The 17922-nt window shown below is 32.7% G+C and overlaps 1 protein-coding gene across 3 annotated transcripts; it reads left to right on the top strand.

The window, feature by feature from the left end:
* Positions 1 to 1087: 1087 nt before the first annotated feature.
* LOC115623542 (protein Malvolio) lies at positions 1088 to 17497 on the top strand. Of its 3 annotated transcripts, none has more exons than XM_030517927.1 (11): positions 1088 to 1211; positions 6424 to 6682; positions 6780 to 6964; positions 7026 to 7190; positions 7313 to 7451; positions 9294 to 9449; positions 9516 to 9674; positions 9739 to 10300; positions 10367 to 10458; positions 11785 to 11855; positions 16820 to 17497. In XM_030517927.1, exons 2-11 carry the CDS (start codon positions 6425 to 6427, stop codon positions 16872 to 16874), a joined length of 1842 nt encoding a protein of 613 aa, XP_030373787.1. In that variant the 5' UTR covers positions 1088 to 1211; position 6424; the 3' UTR covers positions 16875 to 17497. The 3 variants fall into 3 exon arrangements, with proteins under 3 accessions (XP_030373787.1, XP_030373786.1, XP_030373785.1); XM_030517926.1 differs by lacking the exon at positions 16820 to 17497 and adding an exon at positions 14791 to 15008; XM_030517925.1 differs by lacking the exon at positions 16820 to 17497 and adding an exon at positions 12179 to 12665.
* The last annotated feature ends 425 nt before the right edge of the window (positions 17498 to 17922 follow it).

Raw genomic sequence — 17922 nt, forward strand, 5'->3', positions numbered from 1 at the left:
AAGATAACTGTTATCTGCCTGTATATGAATCATTCGTCATCCTTTAATATGATCCCCCGCCCTTAGTTACATATTAATGTGTTTGCGCGTCCGCATCATTTCTTATCAGCTTTTAGGCCGGTCAAGCGAATGCAAAGCCGGAAGATTTACAGTTATGTGAATGTTCGCACACACATACACAAGGACAAGACGTTCAATTACAACAAGTGTATGCATACATACACATGTAAATATGTGTATATTTCATACATGCATTCATTTATGCTCATGAATCATTTCATTTATTCAAATTGTGCATTTGCAGAGAACAAAGAAAAAAAACGGTTGCTGCAAAATATACTATACATGTGTATGAATACATAGAAAATCTGTAATTCTACTCATTAAAAATGTGTAAGACTGAATAAATACATGGGCGGTCTCCTTTTGTGCTTATCAGTGGAAAATAAGTCGGCCCTGATTGACAGTTTGCAAAGCCATATCTTTTATGCGGTTTTATCGTAAACGAAAATGATCAGAAATGAAAAGAAGTGTCAAAAAATTTAAATGCTTAGCCGAACTATCTGCAGTTGTCGGCCACGTTTTTCGTGGTGTTATGATAACAGGTGCGTGTTCTGCCAAACGTGCATTCTAAACATCAATTGGCTGTCAAATGATTATACTTGTAATTACACATTTATGGACTTCCTAAGAGTGCGAAAGTAAGAGAATGAATGTTCTCTTTGTGTTAAAAGAGAATCTGAATTTTAAAAAGATGAAGGTAGCAAGGTAGTAGAATGTATGTAAGTCCCTTTGGTTTCAAAATTGTAAGCCCTATCCTGCTTTTCAGTATCAGTTTACTAGCCAGATATGTTCATACATATGTGTTTATGTATATAAGAACATTGACATTATCAGAAAATCCCCTATCAGACAATAGTAGCACTTACCATATGCGTGTGTGTGTACACACATACATGTCTGGTCGCTCTTAAAGTTTCAGACGCTATCAGTTAATAACACTCACTGGCCAATGAGAGTAACGACGAATGATTCAAATATATAGCGGACGAGAATGCCCAGCTCAGTCACTCCGCAGTTGTGCTTCAGAGAAGGCGCGCGCAACGGTTTGTTTAAATAGCACCGAGAAAATAATCGGTGTTAGCTTTTGGTTTTGCCAATCAGCTGTTTTGGAGTTGCCACATCGTACGATTAGAGCCTGTCCAATAAAAGTACGTCAGCGGCGGTGTGTGAGTGTGTGTGTGTGTGAGCGAGCGTGAAAGAAAGCACCTGGTGCGCGTAGTGAAAGAAAATAATAATAAAAAGAAGAAGCAAAAACCACAATATTGTGTTTGCGAAGAACAATTAACAATAAAAACAAAACAAACATATCGCGTTTATCGTGCTGTGCCGCAGACATTGTAAATTGCTCGATTCGTTTGATTGATTGAAAAATTAACTTGCAACAAACCGCAAAGAAGAGTTGACGTTGGCAATCGGAAAGCTGGCGTGGTCAAACGTCAGCGTAATATAAAAGAATACGAATACATATACATACATACATACATATGTATGTATATGCATAATGCATTTGATATAATTTAGAAGAGTTGTTCTCTGCTGTGTGTTGTGTGTTGCGTGCTGAGTTTTGTTTCGTGCTTCTTGTGATATAATATTAGTCGTCAGACGCCAACAATAATAGCAACTATTTTGTTGTTTTAATTTTTTGCACCTGCACATTTTTAAGTTAAGAAACAGCCGCATTTTTGCCGCCATTACCACAAGTATGTGTACTTTTTTTAACTGATGTATTTTAACGAATTACAACTAACAAAATCGAAAATATGCGCCATTTAATAATAACTTAATAGCTCGCTTGCAGGTGTACCTTCAAGCTTTGAAGAAGAGCGTGAAAAACCGGCCAAAGGCCCAACTTATAGCGCTTTGGCGCTCTGTTGTGTGTCAGTCGGTTGCCAAGCCAATTGGCTTTATTTATTTAATTTCACGCTATTTAAGTATTTATTATGCCACTATTTCTAACGTCTGTACAAATTCTACATATGTACATATAATAACAATGGGATAATCTCACACTTGATTTGTTATCAGCGAAAAGTAACAATTAGTATTAGCGCTATTGGGAAAAAGCGAATGAGAATTGCTAGGTTTAAAGTTGTTCTTTGTTGTTGAAGGCAACAATTTTGCAAAAAATGTCTATAATTAAATTTATATATGTATGCGGCAAATGTCAGTAAATTGGTTGAGACTTCAAAAAGCTGATATATTTATAAAGCTAACAAATTTTGCAACGCATTTCCTTAAACAAAACAATATAAATACATGTCTCGTAGAAAATATTTAATCTTAACCAGCGACTCAAGTATTTCAGTAAATAATGTACATATACGAGTATGTACATATGTATTCTTGACAAAAACGCTGAGAATCACTTTTGTTTTCCAAGATTAAAAGTGTACTTATTTTTGAGGTATATTTTGAGATTATGGTTTTGTTAATTCAAAACATTATATTTTTATTAAAGCTCTAGAAATTGTACCGCATAATGGAAAAAGAGAATCGACGTTTAAAATTAACTATTTAATTAGCCTTAAGTTTCAAAACTCACCTGATGACATGATTGCTACGCTCTCTATCCACGCTAACAATGACTTTTTTGTTGCGCATTATTATATTAAAAACTCAATTTTTAAAACAACTGAATTTGGCATTTCACCAAATTTTTTAACACATGCAAAACAAAGAAAAAATCTATTTTTATTATTATTTTGTTATTTGCCTGTCTAATCTACTTCAATATTGTGGTATATAACTTATTTAGAAAAATAGATTTTATAATATTTTATTGAATTCTTGGAATTATTTTAGGAAATGTATAAATTTCATTGAAAACATTTCATGTTTCTATTCGCCTGCCAACTATCGTATCAAATCAGTTAGGCTCTCTTTGTGAAGCGTATAATAATATTTGAAGGACAAATCATTGGCTGGCTTTGTTATGAATTTGAAATTTGGCAGCGAAGAGTTCATGGAAGTGAGCTAGGCAATTAAATACTGAGCCCACAATATAAAACAACGGGGTTGTATATTTATTAAAAATATTGTTACAATTTATGAGTACTTCAGCAGAAAAGATACGTGAGTGTCGCACGCATTTTTATTCATATGTGTATATGCAGGTTGTTGTTATTATTGTGATAACACACGTATTTAGCTGATATGTGGCATACATTATATATAGTCTAGTTGTGTATTTGTCCCACTAGCTGTCGCACAACTGCGTAAATATTTTCATTCAATAGAACTTTGGAAATAACTTTGTGAGACAGACCGTCTGTTGTCGGCCAATCGATTCGATTCGTAACGATTTGCCATAAAAATGAAAATAGATACACATTATATGCCCAATGAAACAGTTGGCATGGCATTACCTGGCCATAAAAGGCAATGTCGAGCACATTAACTGACTTTGCCAACTTTCCGAAGCTGCAACATAAAGTAATTAGACGGCTTTAATGCCATCCCCCACCTCATGTGGTTAACAAACGAACGTTTGTGAAGGTGAACCAGCTTGCGAGCATAGCATAGAGCCGCGGCTTCAATGACCTTATAAGAGCCCTACATTGTTCGCAAAGTTGAAAATATTTTCATATATTTATTCAATCATCACTATGTTCAACATTTTCGCCAACACTGCAGGTTGTTGACATTAATTTCGTTTAAAAATGTCAATAATTTGCATATAAAAATATTTCTGGTCACTTTTAAAATTTGGACATTGCACTTTGGAGACGCGCTGAAATTGTATTTGTTTGCTTTTAATAATTTTATATGTAAACAGCTGTTTCTGTCTTTCCCATAAAATACTACAATTATGTATTGAAAATGAAATTTAGAGCTACAGCTGAACTGTACCAGCTGAATTTTGTTCATTATTTTCTGAAATAATAGAGCATTGCGGCAATCGCTTTAATGACTACATTAATGACTACAATATGAATGTGTTTCAGAAAATGCAAGCTAAAACCAGCTATGTGGATTATTATATCGATCAGCTTAAAAGCTATTGCAGCATATGAAATAATATGAAACAAAACGAACTATGAAATGAGTTATTACTTTAGTTACCAATTATATAGTAGAAAAAGTAGCTTAGATCTATTAAAATTCTATAGACGTGTAGCATGAGAATGTTTAACATATTCATTAACATCGCTGCGTCAATATAAAGACATTTCCGTCTTTTCGTCTATACGCATCAGAGACATTTTATCTTACTCTTAGCGAATCAACTTTGTTTTAGGTTTGCTTTTTTATAGTAAGAAAACATCGAAATATATCTACAACAATAACGCTAAAATTTACGAAATGCAGCTACAAATAAGTATTGAGTTTAATCCGTATCATAACTATAGTATTAAAATATGGAAAAGTAATATTCAACTTGTACTAAAAAGGATTAAATTATTGTTATATATACATTAATTTTCTAAAAAAAATATCAACTTTGTTTTATGTTTATGCTTAAACATTATAGTGTATTAAATTGAAATTGAACATTTGTAATTTGAATTTTATAGATGTCTAAAATAATTAGTAACTTGTGGCTGCAAAAGAAAAAATATGATGCCTAGCAAAATGAATTATAATTTAAAAATGCTGAAGCATTCATTAAAAATGCTAAAAATAGATTTCTTATCAAAGTAAAGCACATCAATATTTTGCAAATAAAACTGGAAAATACCTGACTAAACAAAAAATAAACAAAGAGAGTTCATCCATTTGTGGCTATTCCCGAAAAATTCAAAGAAAAAATGGCTTTAAAACTTAAACGTTGGAGCTTTTAAGACTCTAGTGATAGACAATAATGTCAACAATTCAAGGCTACTTCATAAGAATGCAAACAACTAAAGTATAAGTTATAAACAGATTTGTTGCCTATAAAAAGTTTCACTAAGATTCTAAGAAAAAGAAATTGGGAATTATTCTAAAAGCATTTAAAGAATGAAAAAACCAGTCAAGAGATCGGTTTTTCGGCCAAAGAAGCTATAGTTGGGATTGTGGAATTTTAAGCCATACAATTACTTGTGTCTGCTACGAAAGTTGTTTTCAGCAATGTTAAAAGTTAAATAAAGTCTTTGAAAGACCAATTAATATGCCATAAAGAAAGAGCATCAATTTAAGAAAACCCCGATAAATTTGTCTTCAATTTTCATGATGATAAAAGCGTCAAAGGCTGTATCAATAAATGTGTCATTAGAATTATTAGCATAGATTATTCCAGTCGTCTGACACTAGCATTCTGTTTGCTCATTATTATGGATTATTATCTGTGCCCATATAATTCAGATTATAGAATAATTGCGCTTCATTTGAATTAGATTTATAAAAAAGGGCAAAAATGAGATAATAACACAATTGTTATTTTGCTGTTTCCGTCTATTAAACACGTTCACTGATTTGCTTTAATTAGTAAATCAAATGCTGCATAGAATATACGTATATGTAAAATATACGATAAATCGAGTATAATACCACTAATAATGAATAATTTTCAACATATAAAACTACATTTTATGCCGACGTGTAATGCTCGTAAAAATAACCTTTGTTAATAGTTGTTTAAAGTCGTTACATAAGCATGTCTGCCACAACAATAGATTCCCGCCGCTATAGGTTTCTAAATATACTTTTCTATAATATAGAACGTGTCTGGCTGGGCCCTTTTGAATTTTCAATTTACTGCCTGAATTTGCAGTCTTGCATTACGAAAGCCGTAACTTTTAATTGCTCATATAAAGCTAATGGGGACATTTAAATTGAAAATTTGAAACATATGTATATCTGCTGCGAAATAGCCCATTATATTAATTGCTGTAGTTTTAAAGCAGTAGATAACCAGTATCAGGAAAAACTTAGTTTAGGACAAAAACCAGATTGCATTTATTCTAAGAGACCAGTGAACAACATCAACGAACTTGAATCCGGTGGATAACTTTGGGGCAGGAAGTGAATACAGCTTTGTAGGGTAAAATATTAAGAAAGACAGCATGACAAATCAATCCCCATTAAGGGTAAAGAAACCACGTTCCAAATCTTTAAAAACTAAGGATTTCAATAAGCTTATAAATCAACTCAACAATTAGATTTATGTTTCAATTCACTTAAATTGACAGAAATGATAGCAATACCATTGAATTTGGTTATTTTTGGTTTATTTATTCACATTGTAGATATTTGCGGAAATATTTACTTGTGTATGTTGAAAATATTCACTTTTAGTGAAAAGAAAATATTTGCTGAGTATGATTTTTTTTTTGGAATAATCGCGTTGCGTGCTTTTTTGTTGCATGACCCTATATAGAATGTAAGCTGTACTCCCCTGACGTCAATTACTGATTTCATTATCGTCTCTTTTTTTTACAGCATGTCTTCCAATGAGGCATATCGAAGCAGAAACATGGAAACAAGCGGGAGTTCGGGAGCGAGTACGAGTGGAAATGCGGGCGCGGGAGGGATCGGCCACGATGACAGCTATAATCCGGCGGCCAGCGGCAGCAGCAATAGCAGTCGGAATAACAAACAAACAAACATTCTCAATGAGAACACATATCTGAAGCCAGCCAGCAAGCAGGCCTACTTCAGCGATGAAAAAGTGCTCATACCCGACGATGAACACACAAATGTGAGTTAACTAATCAAGCAGAAAGAGTTTCATTGCAGTCGTAAGCCATTTATGCATAAATAAATTATATAATACAATATATTTCATTATGTTGCAGGTGCGTTTCAGTTTTCGCAAACTATGGGCCTTCACGGGACCCGGTTTTCTCATGTCCATTGCTTATCTAGATCCGGGCAACATTGAGTCCGATTTACAATCGGGTGCAGCCGCCAAATACAAAATACTCTGGGTTCTATTATGGGCCACAGTATTGGGTTTACTTATGCAACGCTTGGCTGCAAGGTTTGTTTGGGTTTGTTGCGCTCCAATATCACATTTAGAACTATCTACAATCACTATTTAGATTGGGTGTTGTGACGGGTCTCCATTTGGCTGAGATGTGCTATCGACAATACAAACGATTACCACGTTGGATACTTTGGATTATGATAGAGATAGCTATCATTGGTTCCGATATGCAGGAGGTTATAGGCACTGCGATAGCCATCTATTTGTTATCCAATAAAGTGTGAGTATAAATCTTATTATTATCTTATTATTTGAATAATAATTCTATTTGCTTGTATAATTTTTGGCTTAAAAGTTGTGTTTAAAAATAGTTCTTATTTAATGGTTGTCTCTTTTTTTCAGAGTTCCCTTATGGGGTGGCGTACTAATAACCATTATAGATACGTTTACTTTTCTATTTCTGGACAAATATGGCTTGCGTAAGCTAGAGTTTTTGTTCGCATTTCTCATCACTGTCATGGCAGTGACGTTTGGCTATGAGGTAAGTCCGTAATTAGCCGATCAGCACGTTGCACGAAACTCCCCAAAACTGTCCTAAAAAATTCCCCGCTTTAATTTCGACTCAATTGTTGATGCCAGACAAAATACAGAAAAAATATTTACACAATTAACGCTGCTTGCAAAACAGAAAGCAAACTAAATTACTTTTTTTTTACGCTCTTATACAATTCAATTTAAAATGTTTTCTTTTGTTTCCTCTTTTTTTGCACTTTAATTTATTTTCTCTCTGTTGTCGTCTCTCTGTCTCAAATTGCAATTTGTGTGTGCGAGAGGGGCGTGCACACCAGGATAGATATATAGTATATATAGTGTTTGTACGATTTAGTGAACAGTAAATTATTTTAAATTGCTTTGATCAATCTTTTTTTTTTTTGATGGTTTGGCCTGCAGATTTTGGCCATAGCATAACTTTGTTTTTAGATATGAGACCACTTTTACAGGATTTTTAAAACTGCAAGTAATTTTTAAATCATGCTTTATGCGATGATTCGAACCGAGTCATATACTTTTTCACCAATTTTTAGATGAATCCGAATGGAATCATACTGTGATTCAAGGAGTACAAAGAAAAAATGTACACTAATTTAGGAAACTTTAGAACCTCTGTTAAGTGTTAGTTACTAATGGTTAAGTAACAATTTGTAGAGCCTTATTCTTTACACAACAATGGGTTTTTTTAGCTCTGTTTCTTTTGTTTTGTCATTACATACATATAAAGATCTTACAATCAGACTGTAGAAAATTATATAATTTCTAAAGTCCAAAAACAAATCTGAGCAGTTGAGTAAAACTAAATATACAGTACAGTGTTTTGTTCTCATTACAAGTTCCATAAATAGTTGCTTCAAGTACCTTTACAAAGTCTTATCACTCCCAAAACAGCACACTTATTTACCTATCGAACGAAAGTAATGATTGACATTTGGTTTGGAAAAAGAAACAGGGCTAATGATATAGAGGCTCCATAGATTAAACGTGCGCTGTATTTCAATTGCTAATATCCGACAGTGTTTTACTGAAACAATTAACTGAAAATTTCCTGCTGTAATTGTGATAATTGTGATAAGTAAGGGTTTCTTTTCGCTGAAAGAGGCATGTTTACGACTAAGTAGAAAATACAATTGTATCCGTCCGAGTATAGTCGAGAATGTGAAAAGATAAGCTAAAATAATAATTAGTTTACCAGACATTTGTATCAGCGCCTTCTCTAGTATAAATTGCTTCAGCACGTATGCAAATAATAGCACTAGACTCATACTATAAATTTAGCTTATCACATCATAAATGAAAAAAAATTTTGCCAGTTGGATAAATAAAAAATGCTGTCGGTACAAAACATGCATACTAAGTGTAGTTGTTGGGGATTTTTCTGTCGGGGGAACTTTAAGTTTTTTTTTGAAGATGTTTTGCAATCTGTTTCTGCTGCTCTTTCGGGGGAACTTTTGAGTCTTGCTTTTATAGCAATTTTTTACAGCACAATATCTATTTCTCAGATGGAATTTTTATAATTATGAAGTGTTGTTAAGATTGTTTTTTTTTTAACGATTTGTAAGTCTTTATTTGTGCTGCTTTGTAAGTGTTGATATAACGATTTTTTGCAGCTCTATATCTGCTGATTTTGTGGGGGGTTTTTTGCTATAAAGATAATAGTTAATGTTATGAAGATTAAATTATGAGCAGAAGTAGAGGGGCACTTCTTTTATACTGTATATAAAGTTTTTTGTCTCTTTTCCTGTGTCCTTGGGTTTGCTTTCGTGCTTTCGATAGAACTTTAGGTCCTCCTAAGGCAATTATTAATACCACGATTCCTCCTATTTTACAGTACATTGTGTCTGCGCCCAATCAGGCTGAAGTTATGGAGGGCATGTTTGTGCCTTGGTGTTCCGGTTGTAATTCGGATGTGCTGCTGCAGGCTGTGGGCATAGTTGGTGCCGTCATTATGCCGCACAATCTATATTTGCACTCAGCTTTGGTCAAGGTGAGATAGAAACATATCATTTAAGTCACATCTGTTATAATGCTTGATAATAAAATCTGTTTGCAGTCTCGTGATATAGATCGTCGGCAGCCACAGAAAGTTAGCGAAGCGAATTTTTATTTCTTTATTGAGGCATCGGTTGCTCTGTTTGTGTCCTTTATCATAAATTTGTTTGTGGTCGGCGTTTTTGCGCACGGCATGTATGGCAAAACAAACAATGATGTGGTAAGTAATCCCAAATATATTTAAACCTTGAAAATCTCACTCACATAGATCTCGTTTATTGCAGCTGGAAGTGTGCGTGAATAGATCGATGTATGATGATGCGAAGACATCGTTTGTGGACAGCGATGGTGGCAATGCGCTTATCGATGCGGATCTATATAAGGGAGGACTATTTCTGGGCTGCACCTTTGGGGCTGCGGCCATGTATATTTGGGGAGTGGGAATCTTAGCTGCGGGTCAGAGCTCCACAATGACTGGCACCTATGCGGGTCAGTTCTCCATGGAGGGTTTCCTCAATCTGCAGTGGCCGCGCTGGCGTCGTGTCTTGGTCACACGTTTGATTGCCATTGTGCCCACATTCTGTCTGGCACTGTTCACCAAAATGGAGGACTTGACCAACATGAACGATATATTGAATGCGGTGATGTCCCTCCAACTGCCATTCGCCGCCATACCCACCATTGCGTTTACATCCTGTACGGCCATAATGGGCGAATTTGTCAATGGGCTGGGCAACAAAATTGTTTCCATATTGCTGACCGTTGTCGTTATTGCAGTTAATTTGTATTTTGTGGTCGTTCAAGTAGAGCAATTCAGCATAACAGGCGGCCTGCTGGCCCTAGTCTGTGAGTTAGAAATGTCTTTACGTACGAATGCATTTTTTTAACCTCTCATTTTTGTTGTTTTTACAGGCATATTTGCTATTTTATACTTACTTTTTAATCTATACCTTGTGATACATATGGCCGCATGCATGGGCAATCAACGTCTTATGAACAGTCGGGTGAGTAAGAAGATATATAATAGTACCCTCAATTCTAATCAAACATGGTATGTGGGCTGGTTTTATATATATATAGGGGCAGTTTATTACAAATAATATACAGCCACGTTACTTTATATACATATATGTCATAAATTTAAAACTTTGTTGAATAACTTTGGTGGTTTTTTACCAGATAGCGGTATTAGAGTGGCTATTCAAACGTTTTAAATAATGTCTTGTGATATTCTGAAGTTTTTTATCAAAGTCTAATATAACATCCATAGCAACGATCTAAAAATAAATCTTACTACCAAGTTCTTGGTTTATTGTCATATCGTTCTAGAATAAATTTTTTATTTTAACTTTTATAACTTCAACCTATATGATTAACCTGTTATAGGAACAATTGAGCAAGCAATCTTGAGAAGAATAACTGCTTCGTTTATTAAGAGTAATTATGAGTTTTTATAATGCCTTACCATAATCTGAAGCTGTATCAAAATCAGTGCAATATACCTGCCATAGAAACGATCCACCAGTTATTTGTTTGTTATCACATCGTGGTTAAGATGGTTATTAATGGCTTGATTATTATATCTCATCATAATTTGAAGTTCAATTAAAATCGGTGCATTATATGGCCGCCATATGAAACCAAAAGCAATCTTTAGTTAAATTGCATTTTTGCTTATAAAGATATCGTTATCAAACTAAGAAATCACGAGTTTTTTTATAATAAATCTGAAGCTTTATCGAAATCAGTGCCATTCTTCAAATCTTCCAAATCTGATTTCAGTTGAAAGACTGTTGCGCTAAGAGAGGGGCCGATGGCACAAGCAATCTCTGGTAGAATACATTTTCGTAATCAAACTGGTTCATCATGGGTTTTTTTTTTAAATCTGAAGCTTTATCAAAATCAGTGCAATATATCATGCAGCAGACATTGAAACGGTTTGAGTATGAAAGCCTATTTTAGTTGAACGACTGTCGCACTAAGGGAAAGGCCGAGTAATGATATACAAGAGGCGCGTTCTAGTCATATCAAAATAGAATTTGGCGTCTATTTCAATAAATGTGATAGCACGGACAGTTACAGAACCATGACCAAAGGCAAGGTCTTCATTTTGTTGGGCACGGAGGGGGCTTAAGTTGTTGACGATATTGTCACAAATTTGTTTGACAACCTTTAAATACCCCAGATAAATGTTAGCATGACGACTTTATCAGTTTACGTGACTGAGTGCAGGCATTGAAGTGGCTTGAAATGGTTTATGTATCAACATCGAATGGTAAATTAATTCCTATACCATCTACATTTCTCCATTCTTTATTTTTACTTCACAGTGGGTGCAGCGCTGGGTGTTGCCAAGCCAGAACAGCTTTTCGATAAAGAATGCCAACTCAACGTATGCCAGGTATGTCGAATTGTATTAAAACTCACACATATAGTATATATATGCACACACAATCACACCCACCCGTGCACACAAACACACATACAGCCTATGCAAACGCACATCTTTTTAAAGAAATTCTTGAAACATATGTTTTTTTTTTTTGATATTTACAAAACTCTACTTCTTTATTCTTAATTGGTTGCTACTCTTTGCTAACTGCTAATACTATTTTCCAACTCTGCTGCGCTACCATTTGGTTTATTTTTTCGTAATTTACTTTCAACTCAACTAATACTTAATCGTATGCATATTCCTATGCTCTTTCTTTCAATTATTCACAGTGATGTAACCTTAGGTGTAGGCGACATTACTGCCAATACTAACACAGCAAAAGACATCGAAACAGTTTCGGAGAAAGTGCCTCAGTAACTCATTTTGTTATTTGCTATTTCCCTCTCCTACATATACGTACACTTAGCCCTACTCCATACCTACAATTACACCTAAACCTACATTGACATCCTCATTTAGGCTCCTCACAATTGTGATATTAACACCAATTAACAAATACTAAAGCTATATATAGTATATACACTAAGAATTTATAGCGAACACTTTGTATATACATACATCAACAAAATATGATATATTTGAGTTACCTATTGCAAGGTATTTATGGTATGTGTTTGGATAGAGATTCGTAATACTCACAAATGGTTATTATATATATTATTTTAATGCACGGCATTTTGTTCCCTAAGCCACAGAGCTTACCGCTAGTTCGATAAATAAATGAAAAGAAAATAAAGTACGATGCAGAAATAACAATTGCTAGACTTTTTCTACTAAATACCTTTAAGTTAGGGCTTATTTCTAAGTACCCACCAAGGCATATACTTGTATAGATAAAACTACTTGGCAACTGGATGATAGAATGGCAAATGGAATTCCCGATGTTCTTCAATCTAATATGGAACGGCTATAAATTGACTCATTGAAGAAGCTACAGCCGGCTCAGTTCCTGCAATTAGCGTTTTATACGTTCGCTATAATTTAGTTCTGTAATGATTTATTTTAGCCTTAAGCCTAATAAAGAATTAAGTTAAGCTTTTAAGAATTTTAAGGACTTTACAGCATACCTGAAGCTGTGTTTATATTATTTTCGAATCAAATATTAACTAAAACATATTCTGTAGCTTATCATATTAGAGATCATCTAAGGTTATTTGTATTAGATAATGAGTTATGTTGACAAAGTAAGCCACAGCTTTACGAATACTTTATCAAATATTTATTTTTCGTCTTACAAATATATACAGAAAGCATTTGCTTTTTTTTGTTTGATTTTTGGTTTTAATTCATAGTACAAAAAATATTTCAAAGATTTGGATTGTCTGACTTGTTTTTAAGTTGATCTATTTACTTTTGTGGGAGTGCGGTTTTTCTTTAAACGCAAAAATCATGAGTTTTCTTAAACAGATCAGCATATTTGTGCTGCAGATAAAAAGAGAGTTATGCATATTTTATGTTCGCATATTAATTAAATAAAACTTAGAGTTAAAGCTAAAAGAATCAAGGAAACTATAGGGGGTAGCTCCATCAGGCAATTCAGGTTCCTTGGCGAAATTTGTTTTCTTAAGAGATTACTTACGAGTATATCTTGAAAAATATTTTAAAGTATAAAAATAATGTTCGTGACAGCTTGAAACATATACTTCTAAAGAGATTATTTGTTATTTATTTAACAAAAATATGAATTATTACTTCTGAGAATGAAAAATAGTTTCAGAACCCAGATATAACAATTGAAATAACAGTATGAAGTAACTGTGAATTGGGAAAATAATATTTTATAAAGCAAGTCTACTGTTTTATAGTGTCTAGCGAAAATTGAAGTTTGTTGTTTAATTTGTTATAGAAAATAAGTTCGGTAGAATAAGATTTTTGATGAACAAAATTTGAAACCCTTTTGCGTACAGCATTTGACTTAAGCAATGGCTTGAACTTAGTTATAACAACTAAACATTACCATGAATAGTGCATTGGTTTACATTTGCAAATCGCTGCTTGGTGTTGTTGTCATACATACTACTTACAATAATAACTTTAATTTATTATTTCCTACACCAATTGTGACTAATAACTAAATGTATTTTAAATTCTCTTCTCTATACGTGTGTGTGTGTGTGAATCCCAATCAACCAATGCCCCAACACTGTGTGCCACACTCTCTCAAATAAACCACGCACTGAAACTGTTCCACTATTTTCAAAAATCACTCCACTGTCCGTGTTACATACATATGCATATGTGTGTCCAACACAACAACAACTACTACAATTAAAACAACAACAACAACAACTTGACGTGCAACAATCTTTGGCTAATTGAAAAAAAAAAAAACACCAAAAATTGTACACCATATTTAAAAATTGACGCATACACAAAAATAATTATCATCTAAACACATCGTACACTGGAAATGGAAATGGATTTTTTGGCATTGATACAAAATTTTGACAAAACAAAACAAAATAAACTAAATTCCCAATTGGCTTTAGAATCGCGCAAAATATGCAAAGTTTGAGCACAGCGTGAAATTTTGCGAATGGAACTAATTAGGAAAATTATTATTATTATAATTTGTGTTTTACGTAAAAATCCATTTGACATTTATTTTGCAAAAATTTGTAAACATGTATACTATATTGTTGTTATTATAATGCGCAAAAATATTTTAAATGTGTTGTTGCACGTGCCGCAAACAATTTTTCGCTTTCGGTCCACAACGCCCACAACAAATATCTGCGACAACAACACCAACAACAACTACAAAAACTACTACTACAACAACAACAACCAAAAACAACATGTGGATGCTTCATGACGCTAAAATACTCGTTTACCATTTGTTTATACAAAAAAAAAAAAAAAAAAAAAAAAAAACGTCCAGTGAGCTGACGCTTAGCGATAATGGAATCTCAATATACTCTATAAAAAGTCAACCTAAAACGAACTGAAAGATATTCCCATGAAAAATTGTATATTGCTTCTTACTTACTATTAGTAAAATAGTGCCTCCTATCTATATTCCTAATGCTTTCGGCATAGTATTTATTATTATAAAATTGATGTACGTATTATATCTTTATATGTTGAAGGCTTTGTAAATGCTGTTTTTTTAGTTTTGTTTATCGCGTAGATCGTAGATAATACTCTTTGTATATTTTTATAATAATTCTAGCTCTAATAATAAAAAATTTTCAACTGCAAACAAACAAGAAATATTTACAATAAAAACTGATTGGCATTTCTTATTGCTGTTTTATTGAAATTCCCACAATCATCATATTCATTATATTCAATAAATATTTAAATAATCACTGAATTATGCCATTATTTAACCACTAAGTAGCTGTGAATAAAACTAACCCACTTGGCTAATAGTTTTGCAAAGTAAAACCACAAATTATGTAAATTTGAAGAGTTTACATTTATTGATGCTAGAGGGAATCATCTTTAGTATTTTGTTATCATTATTAAAGCTAGTAATAAATTAAATACTAAGCTAATAATGTATTATTTAAACTATTAAAGAAAAGGTACCTTTCATACTACTTTTCCCATCAATTGCATTTATGACTTCATTAACGTCGTTTTTCTTTCCATATTTGGTGCCTTTTTTGAGATCCTTTACATTTGAATAAAATATATTTAAAATGTGCAAAATGAAGCATTGATATTCCTTTTGGAGGAAAATAGGCTCACATATCTTTAACAAAAATCATACTAATATCATAGTGTATATAGACAAAACAGAACTCTTTTTGTGTTGCCGTAAAACAATTTCAACAATTGGTCGATTTTTAGATATCTGAAGGATTCGATTTAATTATGAAAATAATATATTTAAAGTAGTAAAAAAGAAGTATTTATACTACTTTTGAGGAAAATATCACCTTATGTCTTTCATTCAACTTTTTTTTTTGGTAAGAAATCAATTTAAGATGTTCTTCCTTCTTCTTTCTTGAAAATAATAATATATTTAATTCGATTATATGTAGAAAACGTATCTTTCAATCCACTTTTGCGGCAAATATTACCAACAAATATCTTAAATACAAATCAAATACCAATGATTCTATTTGCGCATTGTTCCCAATATTTTTGGGTATATTATTTTGTGATTAAAACTCGTTCAAAGACAGTGAAGGCTTTGCTTCTTATCTCTTATACTGATAGAATATACAAATTCTGATGAAAGTATTACTCTCTTGCATATTTAGTGCTGTTTTACATGTAAGCTAAAAATTGTAGATCCCAAAAAGTTTTTCCAAAAACTGTATTGCAATTCTTATTGCTTTCATTTGAAATAACATTTAGCTATGAACATTTATTTGCATGTCCTGTCCCATAGCTCTAGAGACATAGTTTTAAGTATAAGCTATATGGTAATTGCTTGATATTTTGTATACCAAAGCACTTAACTTATGTGGAAATTATTTTTAATAATAATTGATTGCTAATGCTTATTTTAAAATTTAAAAAAGCACAACATTTTAAAGTCTCAAAACTATCTTCGTTATTTGAAAAGTACATTTTTTTTAATACAATATTTAAGGATTTCCAATAGGTTCTAAGGTTTTCTAATATTGAATTTTTATTTAAAAATTGTATTTAAATTTGTAAATAAAAATACTACATTCAGGCTGATAGTAATTAAATATTGGCTAGGGGTATTTTTGAACCACTCTAGATTTTAATTTTAAAAATTTCGAAACAAACGAAAATTTTACATTACTTTTGTTTCGTATTTAAATTCCGTTTCATGCCCGCTTTTGAAACAAACTCATGCTTAGACCCAAAACAAATGATAATCAGTTATTCACACCCGCACAGTATAAAACGCTTAATTTGCATAATTTTAAACACATCCATTCATCCATTATTAGTTCACTATATGCTGATTTTTCTTATTGCAGAATTCCCACAAATGGCGATACCGATGCCGACATCGTGGACGGCGAGGATGCGTAGCCATTACTGTGCTGCACTGATTCCGAAGATGGTGAAGAGGTTTGTATCAGCAACAACAATATCCGCGACTGCCCGAGCAGCAACATCGATCCTGAGCTCGGTCCCGCTGCCGCGAATGGCCATGTGGTCATTAGCTAGCAGTGGCTTCAATGTTGCCACAACAAACTTGTCAACATGGAACACAAAGTGGCAACACTTCTTGGCTCTAGTAAGATGTTCGGAAATGTTACAAATGTTCTGGAAGTGTGTGTGTTCATTGTTGGATCGGATAATTTCTAGTATTTCCTTACAATGCGAAGGAACTCTAGGGGATCAGTGTACTGCTATATTTATTTTCTATTTCGCATACCAAAAAGTAAAAAAGGATTTCAAAAAACAACTGAAGAATTGAGATAAGAGACATTAGCTCTAATTAAAAAAAAAAACTTATTAATTATAAATAACTTAAAACCTTTCGAAACTATAACTATAAGGCTGTGAGCATTTTTATGAGCAACCCATATCGAAACACATTAAGAAGGCAAATTTCCATAAATTCAAAGTTCTCATCAAATTGCAATATTTATAAATTTGTTTTTAATCTTTAACTTACAATGCCATAAATATGAGTTTATGAAAAATAACAATATTTTCAAAACTGTCTATGTTTGTATTGTAAACGCAACAATGTTTGTGTACATTAGTTATATAACACTTATTATTTGTATTTATGCCAAACTTATTTATGCTGATTGTGAAATTTTTGTTTACTTAAGCCACCTTAATGGTCACAAGAATTTTAATATTTGTAGTTAGGTACTTAAAACCTTTTAAAAACTGTAGTAAACTGTAGTTTAAAAAATGTATATACAATAAATGCTTCTTTTTATTTTTGTGCAAGATAATTTAAACGATTTCAAATTATGTGTACATTTTTAGCACACTGCCTAAATTATTGCCGTATGTGAGAATATTGAATTGATAATAAAAATAAAACAATTATAGTTTAAGAAACACAAAACGAAATTTTTATTTTGAACAGATTTTTTAAAAATTTTTGATAAACATA

This window comes from Scaptodrosophila lebanonensis, unplaced genomic scaffold (assembly GCF_003285725.1).
Source record: "Scaptodrosophila lebanonensis strain 11010-0011.00,11010-0021.00 unplaced genomic scaffold, SlebRS2 tig00000053-arrow-pilon, whole genome shotgun sequence".
Classification (NCBI taxonomy): Eukaryota; Metazoa; Arthropoda; class Insecta; order Diptera; family Drosophilidae; genus Scaptodrosophila; species Scaptodrosophila lebanonensis.